Source organism: Benincasa hispida, chromosome 7 (assembly GCF_027475165.1).
Source record: "Benincasa hispida cultivar pf3 chromosome 7, pf3_genome.v1.1, whole genome shotgun sequence".
Classification (NCBI taxonomy): domain Eukaryota; kingdom Viridiplantae; phylum Streptophyta; class Magnoliopsida; order Cucurbitales; family Cucurbitaceae; genus Benincasa; species Benincasa hispida.
Window position 1 is genome coordinate 29,437,428 of NC_143484.1, and position 14,650 is coordinate 29,452,077.

At 31.6% G+C, this 14,650-nt stretch overlaps 1 protein-coding gene across 1 annotated transcript; it reads left to right on the top strand.

The window, feature by feature from the left end:
* Window positions 1-1,090: 1,090 nt before the first annotated feature.
* LOC120081455 (Major facilitator superfamily protein) lies at window positions 1,091-9,667 on the top strand. The gene is made up of 4 exons (XM_039036334.2): window positions 1,091-1,491; window positions 1,648-1,865; window positions 2,866-3,434; window positions 8,566-9,667. Exons 1-4 carry the CDS (start codon window positions 1,389-1,391, stop codon window positions 9,434-9,436), a joined length of 1,761 nt encoding a protein of 586 aa, XP_038892262.1. The 5' UTR covers window positions 1,091-1,388; the 3' UTR covers window positions 9,437-9,667.
* The last annotated feature ends 4,983 nt before the right edge of the window (window positions 9,668-14,650 follow it).

The following is a 14,650-nucleotide window of genomic DNA, read 5'->3' on the forward strand; positions in this document are numbered from 1 at the left end:
TATTTCGTTTTTTTGTTTTAGTTTTTGAAAATTAAGTCTATTTCCTCCGAAATTTCTTGCAATGATTCACATCTTTTTAAGCACAATGGTTGAATTCTTAGCCAAATTCCAAAACATAACCAAATTTTTAAAAGCTACTTTTTTCAATTTTCAAAATTTAGCTTAGTTTTTTAAACTATTGGTAAAAAATCGATAAGAAATAAAGAAATTTGGAGGTGGATGTAGTGTTTATAGACTTAATTTTAAAAAACAAAAACAAAAAATCAAACGGTTATTGAATGAGACTTTAATTTTCTGTTTTAAAAAATTATAGTTGTTTAATTTATTTTCTATATCTTGGTAAGTTTTTCATCTTATTTAAAAATACATTTCATATTTTTAAATCAAATTCTAAATAAAAATTAAATAAGATTTTTAAAAATACTTTTTAGTTTAAAAAATGTAGCTTAGTTTATTTTAAAGAATAGGTAATAAATCACAACAAAAAAAACCCTGTGTTTGATTTGACATTGATGATGATATAAAATCTGAATTTCATATGCTTTTATATATCTATGTGTAATAATCTTGATATTTTAACTCAATCCATGATCCTAAAATAAGCATAGTTCATTGACATACCATATGTATTCACAGTCAAGAGATTCGTAGTTCAAAAATTTTCCCCTCAAATATACTGATAGAAGAAAAAATAAATCATTAGATTAACAGAATTTAAATACACACCAATTAAATTCACATGTCAAACCTAACAAAAACTTGAAAAATGTTCAAACAAGTCAACATCAATATGGCCCCATTTTCACTTCATTTGGTCTCTTTCACTCACTCTCTTGCACAACACAATATGATTGAATTTAGCCACTAAGGTGGTAAAGATGGTTTTTTCTTTCTCTAAGTAATAGTGAAATATCAAATTATCCATTTCTTTTTAAAATTTATATCTTATGTAGTTATTGAGCTATGTTCAGATTGACTCATAAAGTATCTTAACAATGATAGCTAGCTTTTTCAACGATTACATCACTATTTATATAGACTAAATAAAAGCCGGTTTAATTTAGACCCACAAAATTTTCAGTCAAATTTTGCAAAGGGGTCCCTAAGATTCTAACTCCACATAAACCAAACTACACCACTAATAACAATCTTCTCACAAACACACATAGCTTTCAACTACTCTCCATACGTGTATTCTTATAGTACTTGTTTATTATTATGCATCTTGCCAGCTTATTTATAGCCATTATTCACCTATCCTTGAGCACCTTCGACATCTTCTTCTTCACTTCTCTTCTTTTTTCTCTCTGTAGTTTTGTTTTTTTTTTTTCCTACCTTAAATTTCTCGAAGTATAAACTAGCTCGCTTATTACGAGCTAGTTTCTCATATGGAGACCAAAGATTTCACCAAAGATGGGACTGTGGATCTTCGTGGCCAGCCTGTTCTTGCTTCCAAAACTGGCAAATGGAAAGCTTGTGCTTTTCTTGTAGGTACGTGTTACAACGATTACGAGAACAGATCTCTTCGTATTTTTACGAATGACCTAAAACCCAACTTTCATTTATCTTTTTTAGTCTATGTGGGACCTTTTGTTCATATTCCCAGTGAAATTCTCTTTTGTGAAGCTTGAATTTTTTTTTTTTCAGGATATGAAGCGTTTGAAAGGATGGCATTTTATGGTATAGCTTCGAATTTGGTGAATTATTTGACAACTCAACTTCACGAAGACACGGTTTCTTCTGTTAGAAATGTAAATAATTGGTCAGGATCCGTTTGGCTAACTCCCATCTTTGGTGCTTATATTGCTGATTCTTTCCTTGGCCGCTTCTGGACTTTCACCTTTTCTTCTCTCATCTATGTCATGGTAAATTTTAAAAACTTTTTTTTCTCTCTTCTCATTTGGTTTGATTTTACATGATATCAGAGCGAGATTTTATAGTCGAACTTCTATAACGTCTACTATCCAAAAGCCTATATATAATAAAGAAAAGAAGGAATAGGCTTAGTCACACCTGTTGCGAGAACGGCTGTGCCTAAGACGAAACAAAAATCGAATGGATTTCTTAGTCTTGAATTTCGATAAATGGATAAGAAAATTATCTTAAGAAAACAAAAATTATGGTAACAACCCATCAGATTTAAACTTCTGGATAAAAAATAAAAACCTAAAGTTTTGATTCTAGGCCTATCTATACATAGTGTCCCAATATATCAAGTTACTTGATCAACTTTATTTGTTCTCCATATTATTCCAGTGTTCTCTCATGTTCAATACTAGTTAATTACAAAGTTGAGAAAAGACCACAAACCCAATTGGATTTCTTTATTAAATTAATTTGGTTTTCTTCCATGTTTAATCATTTTCATAGTTGTTCTTGGATTATGAAGGCCATTATTCATTAGCTCCCTCTCTCATCCATAAACTGTGGTAGTGGTATTTATAGGTCCACTAAACAGAAATTTAATCTATAATCCTAACCAATTATATGGAAAATTCTAAAATTGACATAATAATTAGTCATAGTCCCCAATATATATGTGCTTAGTGAATTTTGGGTTTATATTTTTTTTTTATAAAAAAAATATTAATGTCGGCATCTTCCATTGCATTCATCTTTTATTATAAAAAAATTGATTTATTTTGATAAATTTTTAAAAAAATATAATTTAAAAATTAATTTAATTATAATTAATGAAGACATGTGAACTTTAAAAAATTAAATTTTGAAGATTAATGCATCTTAGAAAAAGAATTAGACGGATTCTATTTCGACACTTTTTTGAGAAGGTTTTATTATCCTTCGAAAAAATGATTTATCTAAGATTTGTGTAATGTTTTTCTTCCTTCCTTTGGGGAACAACAGGGAATGGTGTTTCTAACAATGGCAGTATCAGTAAAAACCTTAAAACCAACGTGCAACAATGGTGTATGCAGCAAAGCTACACCTTCACAAATAACCTTCTTCTACATATCTCTCTACACCATCGCCCTCGGCGCCGGAGGTACGAAACCTAACATCTCGACCTTCGGCGCTGACCAATTTGACGACTTCAACCCGACCGAAAAGCAGATGAAAGTCTCCTTCTTCAACTGGTGGATGTTCAGCTCATTCTTGGGTGCTCTCTTCGCCACACTCGGCCTCGTTTACATCCAAGAGAACCTCGGATGGGGCCTCGGCTACGGGATCCCGACAGTCGGCCTTCTCTTTTCTCTCTTCATCTTCTATTTGGGAACTCCCATTTATAGGCATAAGGTTAGAAAATCACGGAGTCCAGCTAGGGACTTAATACGGGTGCCCGTCACTGCATTTCGTAACCGGAAGCTTGAGCTTCCGGCGAGCCCAAGTGAGCTTTACGAGGTGGAATTGCAGGGCTTCTCCGGTGATGGTGCCGGCACCGGAAAAAGGCAGGTCCAACATACTCCTATTTTCAGGTACGCTTTCATTTTTATTTATGGTTTTTAGTTCAACTCTCTCCTACCTCTATTGCTTTGTATTAAACTCATGCTATGCACTGTTTTTTTTTTTTTAATTATTATTTTGGTTTTGACTTGTCGAGTGTTTTCTTCTTCAAACCAAAATGTGGGATAGGGAAAATGAATAAGATGATCATCTTTTAGTACAATTGAGCTTATGCTTAATTAGTTATAAATTCTATTTTGTTCAAACTTTTTTTAAAAAATAGTTATTTTGGTATTTAAACTTTTAAATTAATAGGCTAGACCTTAGATTTGGAACATGCAGATGAAAACAAAAATCAAATTCCTAATTTTGAGATTGTCAATACAAATACTATATCAGTTAAGTTATATTTATTTTGGCGACCTTAGATTTTCAAATAATAATCATTCTAATCTTATTTTAAAAAATAATTATTTTAGTATTTTTTTATCACATTTTGTCGCCTAGTATATGCTCACTCAATAATTATCCTCCACAACTGACTTAGGTGGCATAACTCCAATTTAAAATAAATTATTGTACTCTAGAAGTATTTACTTCGAAGTTTAACCTATAAATTTTTCGTAAAAAATTATTTAAAAGTGGATAGAAAAAATTTATAGTGATCTCATAGTACATACTTCCCTCTAATCATATGCATTATAAATTTTCCTACATAGATAATTCTTTGAATAATACTTCCCTCCTAGCTAGTTGGGAAAAATCTTCCTATTAACCACCATATTTAAGGTGACCCCATATATTTATTTATTAAATACCTAATTTCTCTCCTTTTTTTAATTTTTTATTTCTCTCTTGTTCAAAATTTAGTAGATTCCTATTTAATACTATCCTAGTTCTTTGATTTTTTTATACTTCACACCATATATTCTTCAGTAATGCTAATATATTGGTTCATAAAGAAAAGTGCTACTCATAAAACTAAAGAAAATTCACAATAAATGAGAGTACTATCTATACCAAGTGTCCAACTCAACTTTTTAAAATTTACATATTCTAAGATGCCTTATCCATTTGTTAAAAAAAAAAAGGAAATGGGCCAAATAGATTTTGTTTTTTAAACTTCAAGGGACAAGATATATAGATATTTTGGGAGTTTAAAATATAGAAGTTCATTAACCAAATTTAAAATTTAAAAAATCTCAATTAATAACCAAAATTGAATTTTTTTATAAGGAAAATATATATATATATATATATATATATATATATATATTTTACTTTTGGAGATTTTTTCCCTCACAAGTTGTTGAAAGTTGGAGATTTGGTTCCTTTAATTTGTGAGAGGAGTATAGGATAATGTTGGTCTATAAATTTGATAGAGAGACCTTTAGGTACCCCTTTGAATGCCACTAAGAAGTCATATCAAATTGTGAGTGATATCAACTAGGTGAGATCTTGAGAGAGAGGGTGAAGTTAGAGAAAGAGATTGTTGGGTTATCCTACATCAATAGTTAAAGGGGTCCCATGATATACAAAGTTACAAACAAATAATAACAACAAAACTTAAAGAAATTATTACAAAATTATAAAACCGAGTATAACTTTATTATAGATCAAAGAAGTTAAAGGACCGGGTCCTCCTTTTCAACATGTTGAACTAAAAACAAAAACGAGGATCATCTCATAGAATCAAAATCATCTAAATTTATCGATAATGTAGGACAACCTATAAAATGTTTTATCTTGATTAAAAAGTGTAGTGAGGGTTTTTAATTAATTGAAAAAAAAATTCAAATATGTCATTGTATTGAGCTAGCAAGTCAAATGTAAAATTGAAATTTTTAATGATATATTTGGAAGTGTTCTTAAGCAATTTTCTTAAACATAAATTATAAAAAATAAAAAGTATTAAAGAAGTTTCTTAGTGTCCCTTCATTAATTCTTAATATATCTCACTTTGGTTAAAATGTGCAACTGTTATCTCCATAACACCTACTCACACTTTCATGACCAAGTTGTCTTTCATTTTCTCCCACCAATTTCTCCACACATTTTTCTAATTAATCTCCCTCCACATACACATATTCACTAATAAACCCTTTCAATATGAGAGGACGAGACTATTTTTTTAAGTTGAATCAAATACAAAGTCGTTAGAATTTATGTCTATAGTATCCTGACAGCCATACTATTACGAAATTATCTCTTAACAACTAGTATTAGAACCTTGACTCAAACATAGTACAAACATGTCAATGAAATACTTGAGTACTTGTACAATGAAACAAAACGTCATGATAATAATGCTTATGCTCAATTTGACAAAGTCAACTCCATGAAGAAGAAAGTTTTGCCATGATAAGAGCAAGCTCCCATTGTGGTTGACAGTGGATGGATGAATAGCCATATATTTGATCAAGTGAAGTTCTAAGTTGTCCTTTATTAGAGGGAATGATAGTTGGAAATATAATTGAAGTTAAAATATCTATTAGAAAAAGAAAAAAATTCAAGTAGAAGACGATCTCTTCAATAATACATATATGAGGTATTTATGTTGAAACCCTAAAACGACTAGTTATCCTACCATAGTTACAATTTCCCTCCTTTAATTCTCTCCACACATTCTAACACTTCTTACAAAAATTCAACGATAAAATACTATCAGCCACACATTGTGACAACTTTCTCGAGAAATTTCTCGAAAGGATCATCGAAATTTATTAGACAAATTAAGACACTTGAGAGAAGGAAGTTTATGCGTTTAGGATCAATATGAAGCTTTGGAATTGCTCCCCTAATGATAAATCTTATGCATTGTGAAAGGTCACATTCACATATAGTCCAAGTGGGGTTTGTAAGAAAGCAACATAGCAAGTGATATCCTCAGCCCCTTATGCCGCCCCACACCCTTAAACCACCCGTTTTAGTTTCAGCTTAATTTTCCCTTTTCTCCCACCTTCTTCACTAAGTGCGCACCATCATGGTGGGCACACCAATAACCCACATTCAATGATCCCCAACTATTTTCCCTTTCTATAATGCCATGTCCAACACTCCAACATTCTCTAACATTGCATAAACCATAGCCTTTGGTTTTATTCATCTCCAATAACACCCAAATTTGAAACAATGTTCTCGTCTTTTGATTTTAGTTCATTTTAATCTTCATTTTTTTTAAAATTTTTATTCTAGTCTTTTGTTTTCAATTTTGGCTCATTTAGCTCCCAATACATCTAAATTGCTCATTTCACTCCTTATACTTTAACATATGACCATAGTTAAAATTACAACGACCAAAATGAACTAAAATTGAAAGAATAATGATCAAAACTAACTAAAACAAAAAATACATAGACCAAAGTCGTATGTTAATCTTTTTTATATTCTTTCAATTATAGTTAAATAGACTAATCTAGTAATAACTTACAAATTTAATAGGCATATCCAGGTGGTTAGAGATTGGAATCTTCCATCCTCACATATCAGAAAAAAAATAGATGGAAAGTTTGTATATTCACCCTTATAATTTTTTTATGTAATATTTTTGAAAGAAAAAAAAAATGGGTGGAATACTCCTCTAGCACTTTACAAATTTGGGAAGATATTTATAATTATTGCTAGTCTTTGATCCTCTAGATTAAAGTTGTTTGTAAATTACAACTCTTTGTCAATTGCTCTAAATTTTGTTGTATTAATGTAATTTTGTTATTCTTGTTATGTCCACCTTATCGATGAAATATCGTTTTTCTTAAAATAAATGTATTTTCGAGATTAAAAAAATGAATAGAAGTCCATCTAAATATAAGATTAAAAGTTGATGAATCGATTTTCTATTTTTGATCTAAAAAAGAATATATAAAAAATTATTTCATGTGCCAACGATTAATAGTTGTGACAGGGGTGGGTAAGGTATATTTATAGTACAATTTTTTGTTGGGAGGTTTTTACATACTTTTCTTCTTTATTTTACTTTTGCTACTTTATTTGTATAACATTTAATGAGCATATATGTCCGCAAGATGTTTTTTTTTTTTTTTTTTTTTTTTTTTTCAGATTAGATAAGGTCGGGGACTTGTTTGAATTCACTTGAGAAAAAAGTGTTTCTCAAAAAACTTATTGAACAATGTTGTTTTTTATTTAAACACTTTTGATAAAAACGGTTTAAAATACACTTCAAAAGCTATTTTGAGTGATTGCTAAATATTTCAATTTTTTCCAAACAAACCCTCACTTTGAAAAATTAAGTAGTTTGATATGGTCTTTTTCTCGAGAGAAATATTTATATGTTTTTACTTATATTATTTACCCATTGATTTAAATTAATTTTTGAGGTATTAATTTCATCTGTTAACCTAAACTTAAAACATAAACTAAGAATATAATTTCTTTATTCTTTCTGAGATAAAAAGCTAGGTCTGAATCTTGTACATGTTTGGTTCTATAAAATAATTTGTATGGGTTGCCATTCTTTTAGTAGTATTAAAGAATTTATTTTTTGCTAAACCTTGGAGGTTAATTTTAGTGCTAGGCTTGAGTGTTATTAATTTATTCATTTCATTTTGTAGCTGGATTTGTAGTTGTTTCCTAACTAGATTTTGGGTGTGATTTGTTGTTTGGTTTAGTGTATTAAGTCTTTGGCAACTATATTTTTAGAAAATTTTCTCGTTAGCCCTCAAATTTCGAAGAGTATATGTCTTCTCGAATTTTCAAAATGTGCATTTTTAATCTCATAATTTGAAAAATTACTCAAACAACTTTTTTTATACTATTGTAAGTAATTATATGGCATTTTAAATTTGAGAAACAATCTTGTAAAGTTATTCTTTCTCTCTAAAATTATCTCAAGTTTATATTTCTAATTTAATTTCATCTACCTATTAAAAGAATTAAAAATAAATAATTCAAGGAGTTTTTAAACCTATTTTTAAGAACTAAGGACTAAAAAGTTATATTTTTAAACTGAAGAACTAAAACACATCTATTTTTAGAAACTTAAATACTAAAAAAATATAATTTGAAATCTAGAAAACTAAACAAACCTATTAAGAAAAATCGAAGAACTAAAAAGATAAATTTTGAATATTGAAGGACCAAACATAAACTAAATATTACATCTAAGTTTAAAGTTAAAATAGACTCATCAAACTTGTTGGACTTTAGGTTCTTGGACAAAGCTGCAATCAAAGATGGCACAAATTCGTCAAGGCCAACGTGCACAGTGACTCAAGTGGAAGGAACCAAGCTTGTGTTAGGCATGATCATAATCTGGCTAGCCACCCTTATCCCAAGCACCATTTGGGCTCAAATCAACACCCTCTTTGTCAAACAAGGCACCACTCTAAACCGAACCCTTTCCCATGGCTTCCAAATCCCAGCAGCCTCCCTCGGTAGCTTCGTGACACTCTCCATGCTTGTCTCGGTCCCAATGTACGACCGTTATTTCGTCCCGTTCATGCGTCGAAAAACTGGAAACCCTAGAGGAATCACTTTGCTCCAGAGACTAGGCGTTGGCTTCGTCATCCAAATCATAGCCATCGCTATTGCATATGCGGTCGAAGTTCGAAGGATGCATGTAATCCGAACAAACCACATTGTGCAGCCAAAAGAAGTAGTCCCCATGAACATCCTTTGGTTGTTGCCACAATACATCCTCCTCGGCATTGCGGACGTTTTCAACGCAATTGGGTTGCTCGAGTTCTTCTACGACCAATCCCCGGAACACATGCAAAGTCTTGGAACTACGTTCTTCACAAGCGGAATCGGAGTTGGAAACTTCCTCAACAGTTTTCTCGTTACAGTGGTCGATAAAATAACCGGAGAAAATGGCGGGAAGAGTTGGATTGGGAACAACTTGAATGACTCTCATTTGGATTACTACTATGGCTTTCTTTTGGTCATATCAACACTCAATTTGGGTGCGTTTCTTTGGGTGTCAAGTATGTATATTTACAAGAAGGAAGCCACCGATCAAGTTAAAGATGGCATTGAAACCAAAGGATTGGATACTTCTCCTCTTGGGCTACAAGTTTGATGGGGATTAATTAATATTCCTATTGATTATTAAAAAGGTATAAGATAATCAGCTTCAGCTATAACATTCTATTTATCTACCCTTGGTGCTAAGGCAGCAGTGATGTAAATTGCAATTGCTTTCTCCTAATAAAATAGTTGAATATTTTGGACTATTGCCACGATGTAATTATGTAATCTCTTTTCCCCGAAACTCGAAGATATAAAAATTTAGGGTGATGTTTGTGCATAACTCTTAATTGGTTAAGATATATATACTCGATCAAGAGATTGTAAGTACACTTAAGAAACCCTCTTAAAATGATTATTTTGTTTCAAAGTATGTTTTACTTAAATGTTTTTCCATAAATTTTTGTTCAATGGTATGCATATCTTTTCCAATTTTTTTTAATCTCAATAAATAATTAACAAAAATATCCCATTTAATAATTATTTGGTTCTTGATTTCTAGTTTTTGAATATTAATGTTATAAACAATAAAAGTTTCTATGTTTTTATTATCCTTTATCTACTACTTATGTTTTCAAAAAAAAAAAAAAAAACAAAACAAAAACAAAACCAAAATTTGAAAACTTAAAAAATAGCTTTCAAAAACTTTTTTCTTTTTCTTTTTTTTTTTTTAAATTAATTTGACTAGGTTTCAAATGCATCCCAAGTGATTAAAGATGACAAAATTTATGTTTGACGCCTCGTTTGAAGAGTTATGCCTATAGGAGTATTTTCTTGTATTCAATAGATAAAATATATGTATGCCTAACTTAAGAACTATTTTATGTATCTAAACTAAAATTATGTTTGGGGGTTTGATTTCTTACGAAAATAAGCTTTTCAATGCCCCTTAATCATAAATTCATTGGTCCTACAACATGTTTTGAGACAAATAAACATTTAAATCTGATTAGAAATGTATAAGAAAAAAATGTAATGTGTTGATCAAAAGCACATGCTATAAAAATACATATAAGTTGCTGTAGAAATAAGACTTGCAGAAAATGATGTTACAAAATTGACGAAATTCAAAGTTGCGGCATGGTCCTCATGTTTTGAATCGATAAATTGGTCATCATTATCTTGACACGTCAGCTTATCATCTGAGCACGTCAAATCACCTAAAGGCGGTAGAAATGCATGAAGTTGTCAAATCAAATACATGTGTAGCATCTTCATACTTCGAACCTACATTATTCTGAAGCACTATCAAATCGATTTGCGCAAGTCAATGTATGGGAAGCTGTCTAAGCATCGAATGCTATAGAGATAAGGGGAGTTGCCTATCACATCTGTCTACCACAGTCTACAACATCGAGACCTGTAGAAACATAATTGCCCACCAAGTGGGTCCCTCATAATTTCCAATAAAATTATCAAAGCTTTCCACCAATGAAGAACCAGGTACAAAAGGAGAAAAATTCCCAAAATAAGGGGACAGTTGCGCAAAACCGTTTGTAGATCGACAAAAGACCACCCATCCGAAATTCGAAGCTGCAGTATCATTGATAAACAAGTTGCACATTGAGTTTTCTCTGAACTCTTGTCTATTATTCTTTTGTCTGTTAATGATATTTTCATCATGACTATTTGTGGCTAATTTTCTAGTAGAAGACTTGACTAGAATCCATATGTTATAGCGGTTTACTAGTGTTGATCAAATGTTTCTTTGAATCTATGTGCATCTTTTTACATTAAAAGTTTTTTTAACTTAAAAAGTGTTTTTCTTCATCTGGTCAATCGAGGTAAAACACTACCACATAAATGACCTTTAGAATACGTAAGTGTATGAAAATATTTAAAGCAATTGAGGGTGAGATAATACATTAATTTTTATTAGGGATAATAAAGGCACTTAGAAGCTATAGAGAAATGGCACTAAACACATTGAATTAGCAAAGATGTAACATTTTTAATTTTTTGGATAATTTTGATTAAAGTATCTTGAAATATTGGGGCGTTATTTAGTTAATTCGAGACTAAAAAATTGAATTTGGGAGGCAAGATAATTAATTTAAATGATATTTGTAGAGATTTGGAATTTTAATTTAATTTAAGGAAAAATTAGATTAATTTATTTGGGGAATTGGAATTGTTGAAGGAATTGAATTTCGTTTTGGAGGTCTAGTTTAATTTGAAATTTGAGTTTGAAAAGGTGAGAAAAATAAAGGGGATATTTCATTATGTATGTCCTATTATTTAGATTTTTGTTTTGGAGGGGAAAGCAAAACAATACATATTTATATATTTATGTATTAGGGTTGAAATTAAAGGAAAAGAAAAAAAGAAAAGATTTTTTTTTTTTTTTAAAGAAAACCCTTCCTCTGCCCCATGCGCAAGACCGGAAAATGACATAGATAATCCAAAATAAAATGCATAAATGAAAAATGGGTACCATTTTGAAAATCAATGAAATTTGGCCTTTTGTATATGTCATCACTGTGTAAAATTATCACTTTAACCCTAAATGAATTATTCTTCTATTTTCTTCGTTTTGCAGTGTTTTTTTTTCATTTTTTTGAGTTCCTTTTCCTTTCTTTTTCATTTTTTTTTCTGTGATTCTTTTTTTTTCTTTTTTTTTTTTTTTTGCGTTTTTCTTTCTTCATTTCTTCTTCCTTTTTTTCTTTGGTTCTTTTTTATGCTTTTCTTCTTTTTCCCCTTTCGTTGTGTGCATGTGTGTGTGTGTGTTCTTCTTTTTGCTTTCTTTGAATCGAGCATCAAATATAGAGTACATAACATTAGAACATCGAGCATCAAGTGAACTTCTGAATCGTGCATAGAGCATACAACATAGGGCCTAGAGTATCGAGGATCGAGTAGCATGTAGCTAGTATATAGCATAGAGCATATAACATAGATCATAGAGCGTGATGCATCAAGCATGAAGTATCAAGTATCGAGTATTGAGAATCGAGGATCGAGGATCGAGGATCAAGTAGCATGTAGCTAGTATATAGCATAGATCATATAACATAAAGCCTAGAGCATAAATCATCAAACATTGAGCATCAAGTATTCAGGATCAAGTATCAAGGATTGAGGATCGAGTATCAAGTATCAAGAAAACTTATAAATCACAGCGCGCTGATAGGTTTTAGGTCAAATGAGTAAATTCACAGGATGTTGACATAAGTAAACGATCACTTTTCATTCAATTTAAAAAAGGTACCCATTTTTCATTTGGGCCCCCAAAAAGAGCCATCCATACAAAAAACCCTGCGCAAGACCCCCCATCCCCTCACTTTTCCTTCTTAAGATTTTCAGCCTTATCTGCCAGTCGCCTCACAAAGCCGCTCGCCGTTGACGATCTCCACCTTTTTCGATGCTACACTTCAACCCACGATCAGTTCACGGGTCACCGTTGCCTTATGCTGCAGACTTCTAGTCGCGTCAAGCTGACGCCTCAGATCGACATTGTTCCACATCTCAGCGTGATGGTCGTTTTCATCGTCGCCCGAATCTCCACTCGACTGCCACTCCCCTATTTCAGACGCCGTCGTTGCCACCTACTCAACCTGCTAGGACCGACCTTGTGCAGTTCCATCTTCTCTGCTTCTACCGCCTCTGTGGACGCGGATGAGCGATGCCCAACCGCCATTGATTCTTTCCGTCACTGATCTATCATTTGGTGTAAGTTTTTTACTATTTTTGTTTGTTCTTAGTTGGTTCTTGAATACCCATGTACTTTTGTGCATTGTTTGGTTGATGCTCATTTTGTTTTAGCTTTAGATTAGAGATTTGGAAGGATTTGAGGTTGTAGGAGAATATCAGCATGCAGCGGAAGCAACAAGGACCGATAAGCATTCTAATTCATTAATTTTGAGTATAACTAAAGCATGCTCATACAATAATAAGAAGGTTTGAAGAAATATCTTTGTAGAACCTTTAGAATCTCGATTATCAGCTGCAAACTTCTCCAAATCTCGATGTGGACCACCTCAAGATCTTCCCCACTATTCTCTTGAAGTTTTAGATTAAGTTGTGAGACTTAAAATAAGTTTGAATGAAGAGAAATTGGAGAAGAAATCACTGCAACAACCTACGTGAAGAACAACTTCTTCAACACGAATTTTTCAGCAAAAACTCAATTGATGCATGCCTCAATTCCACTCCAATCTTCTTTATTTATTGTAGGACTTTCATGCAAAGAAGATGGCTACATAAGATGTAGCTCATGTGCTTGGAGATTTGAAGTTTGAAAGAAGTGGATGTTGAGAGAGCTATTTCATGATAGTGGAGAAATCCCATTTCTCAAATTGTTGTGTTTTCCATATTTTCCAATATCAAAATCATTTCAAAAATCCATTTTAATTTGAGAATTGAAAACTTTATTAATTTTATAAAGTTAATTTCACAAATAAATTTTCTAAATAAAATTGATAAATAATTAATTAAACAATTTTAATTAATTCTAATTAATTTAATATCAAACATTAAATTAAGTTTACACAATTTTCACCTTCATGAATTTAATATTTAAAACGTATTTAAATATTAATTAATTCTCCAATTACGTATGATACTTAAAATTAAACTTGTAATTATATCTCTTATAATTACTAATTTCCTTAATTCTAACTGAAACGTTTCAAATTAACTTATCACACTACTCTAAAGCTAATCCATTTATGAGCTAGTAGGACGACCTGGCGGAACTACAGATCATGGACTCTAACGATTCAAGATTAATTGGTTAAACTCATTACACCGAATTAACCCCATTCGTTAATAATGGGTCACTCCACTAAAGCCCATAGTTCTACTCCCTTCACTGTAGGTAAATTATGTCCACATGATATAACCATAATTAGTAAGTTAACTCTTCATAGGTTGTTCGTAATAACGATTGAGTTAAAAGTCTGTTTTACCCCCGAGATCACCTCTTCTTTCTTAAGTTCCACTGATCCTCCAATGAACAATTGATTTATGATCTAATCAACAAACCGAGTCCCTTTTGGGCCAATGAAAGAAGGTGGGGCCCCTTGTTCAAGACTCGGAGTCAGCACTTAAGGGAACAACCTCACTACTATTCCTAATATCAAGTAGGAGTGAATTCCATGTTCCACCCTATGTCCCCAGCTATCTACCTGGTCTTACCTCTGAAATGGAGGTTTATTGAGCTGGCGTTGTCGAGCCAATCTTTACTTATGCAAATCTAAGAATAATCCCGAATAAACAGGAGTTCATAGTTAGCTCAGGATTAAGGTCAAGTCACCTAGGTCATCAC

Coding starts and splice junctions, on each gene's coding strand:
- LOC120081455 (XM_039036334.2), top strand. CDS start 1,389: ATGGAGACCAAAGATTTCACCAAAGATGGGACTGTGGATCTTCGTGGC. Junction 1,492..1,647: donor AGCTTGTGCTTTTCTTGTAG/GTACGTGTTACA, acceptor TTTTTTTTTCAG/GATATGAAGCGTTTGAAAGG. Junction 3,435..8,565: donor CAACATACTCCTATTTTCAG/GTACGCTTTCAT, acceptor GTTGGACTTTAG/GTTCTTGGACAAAGCTGCAA.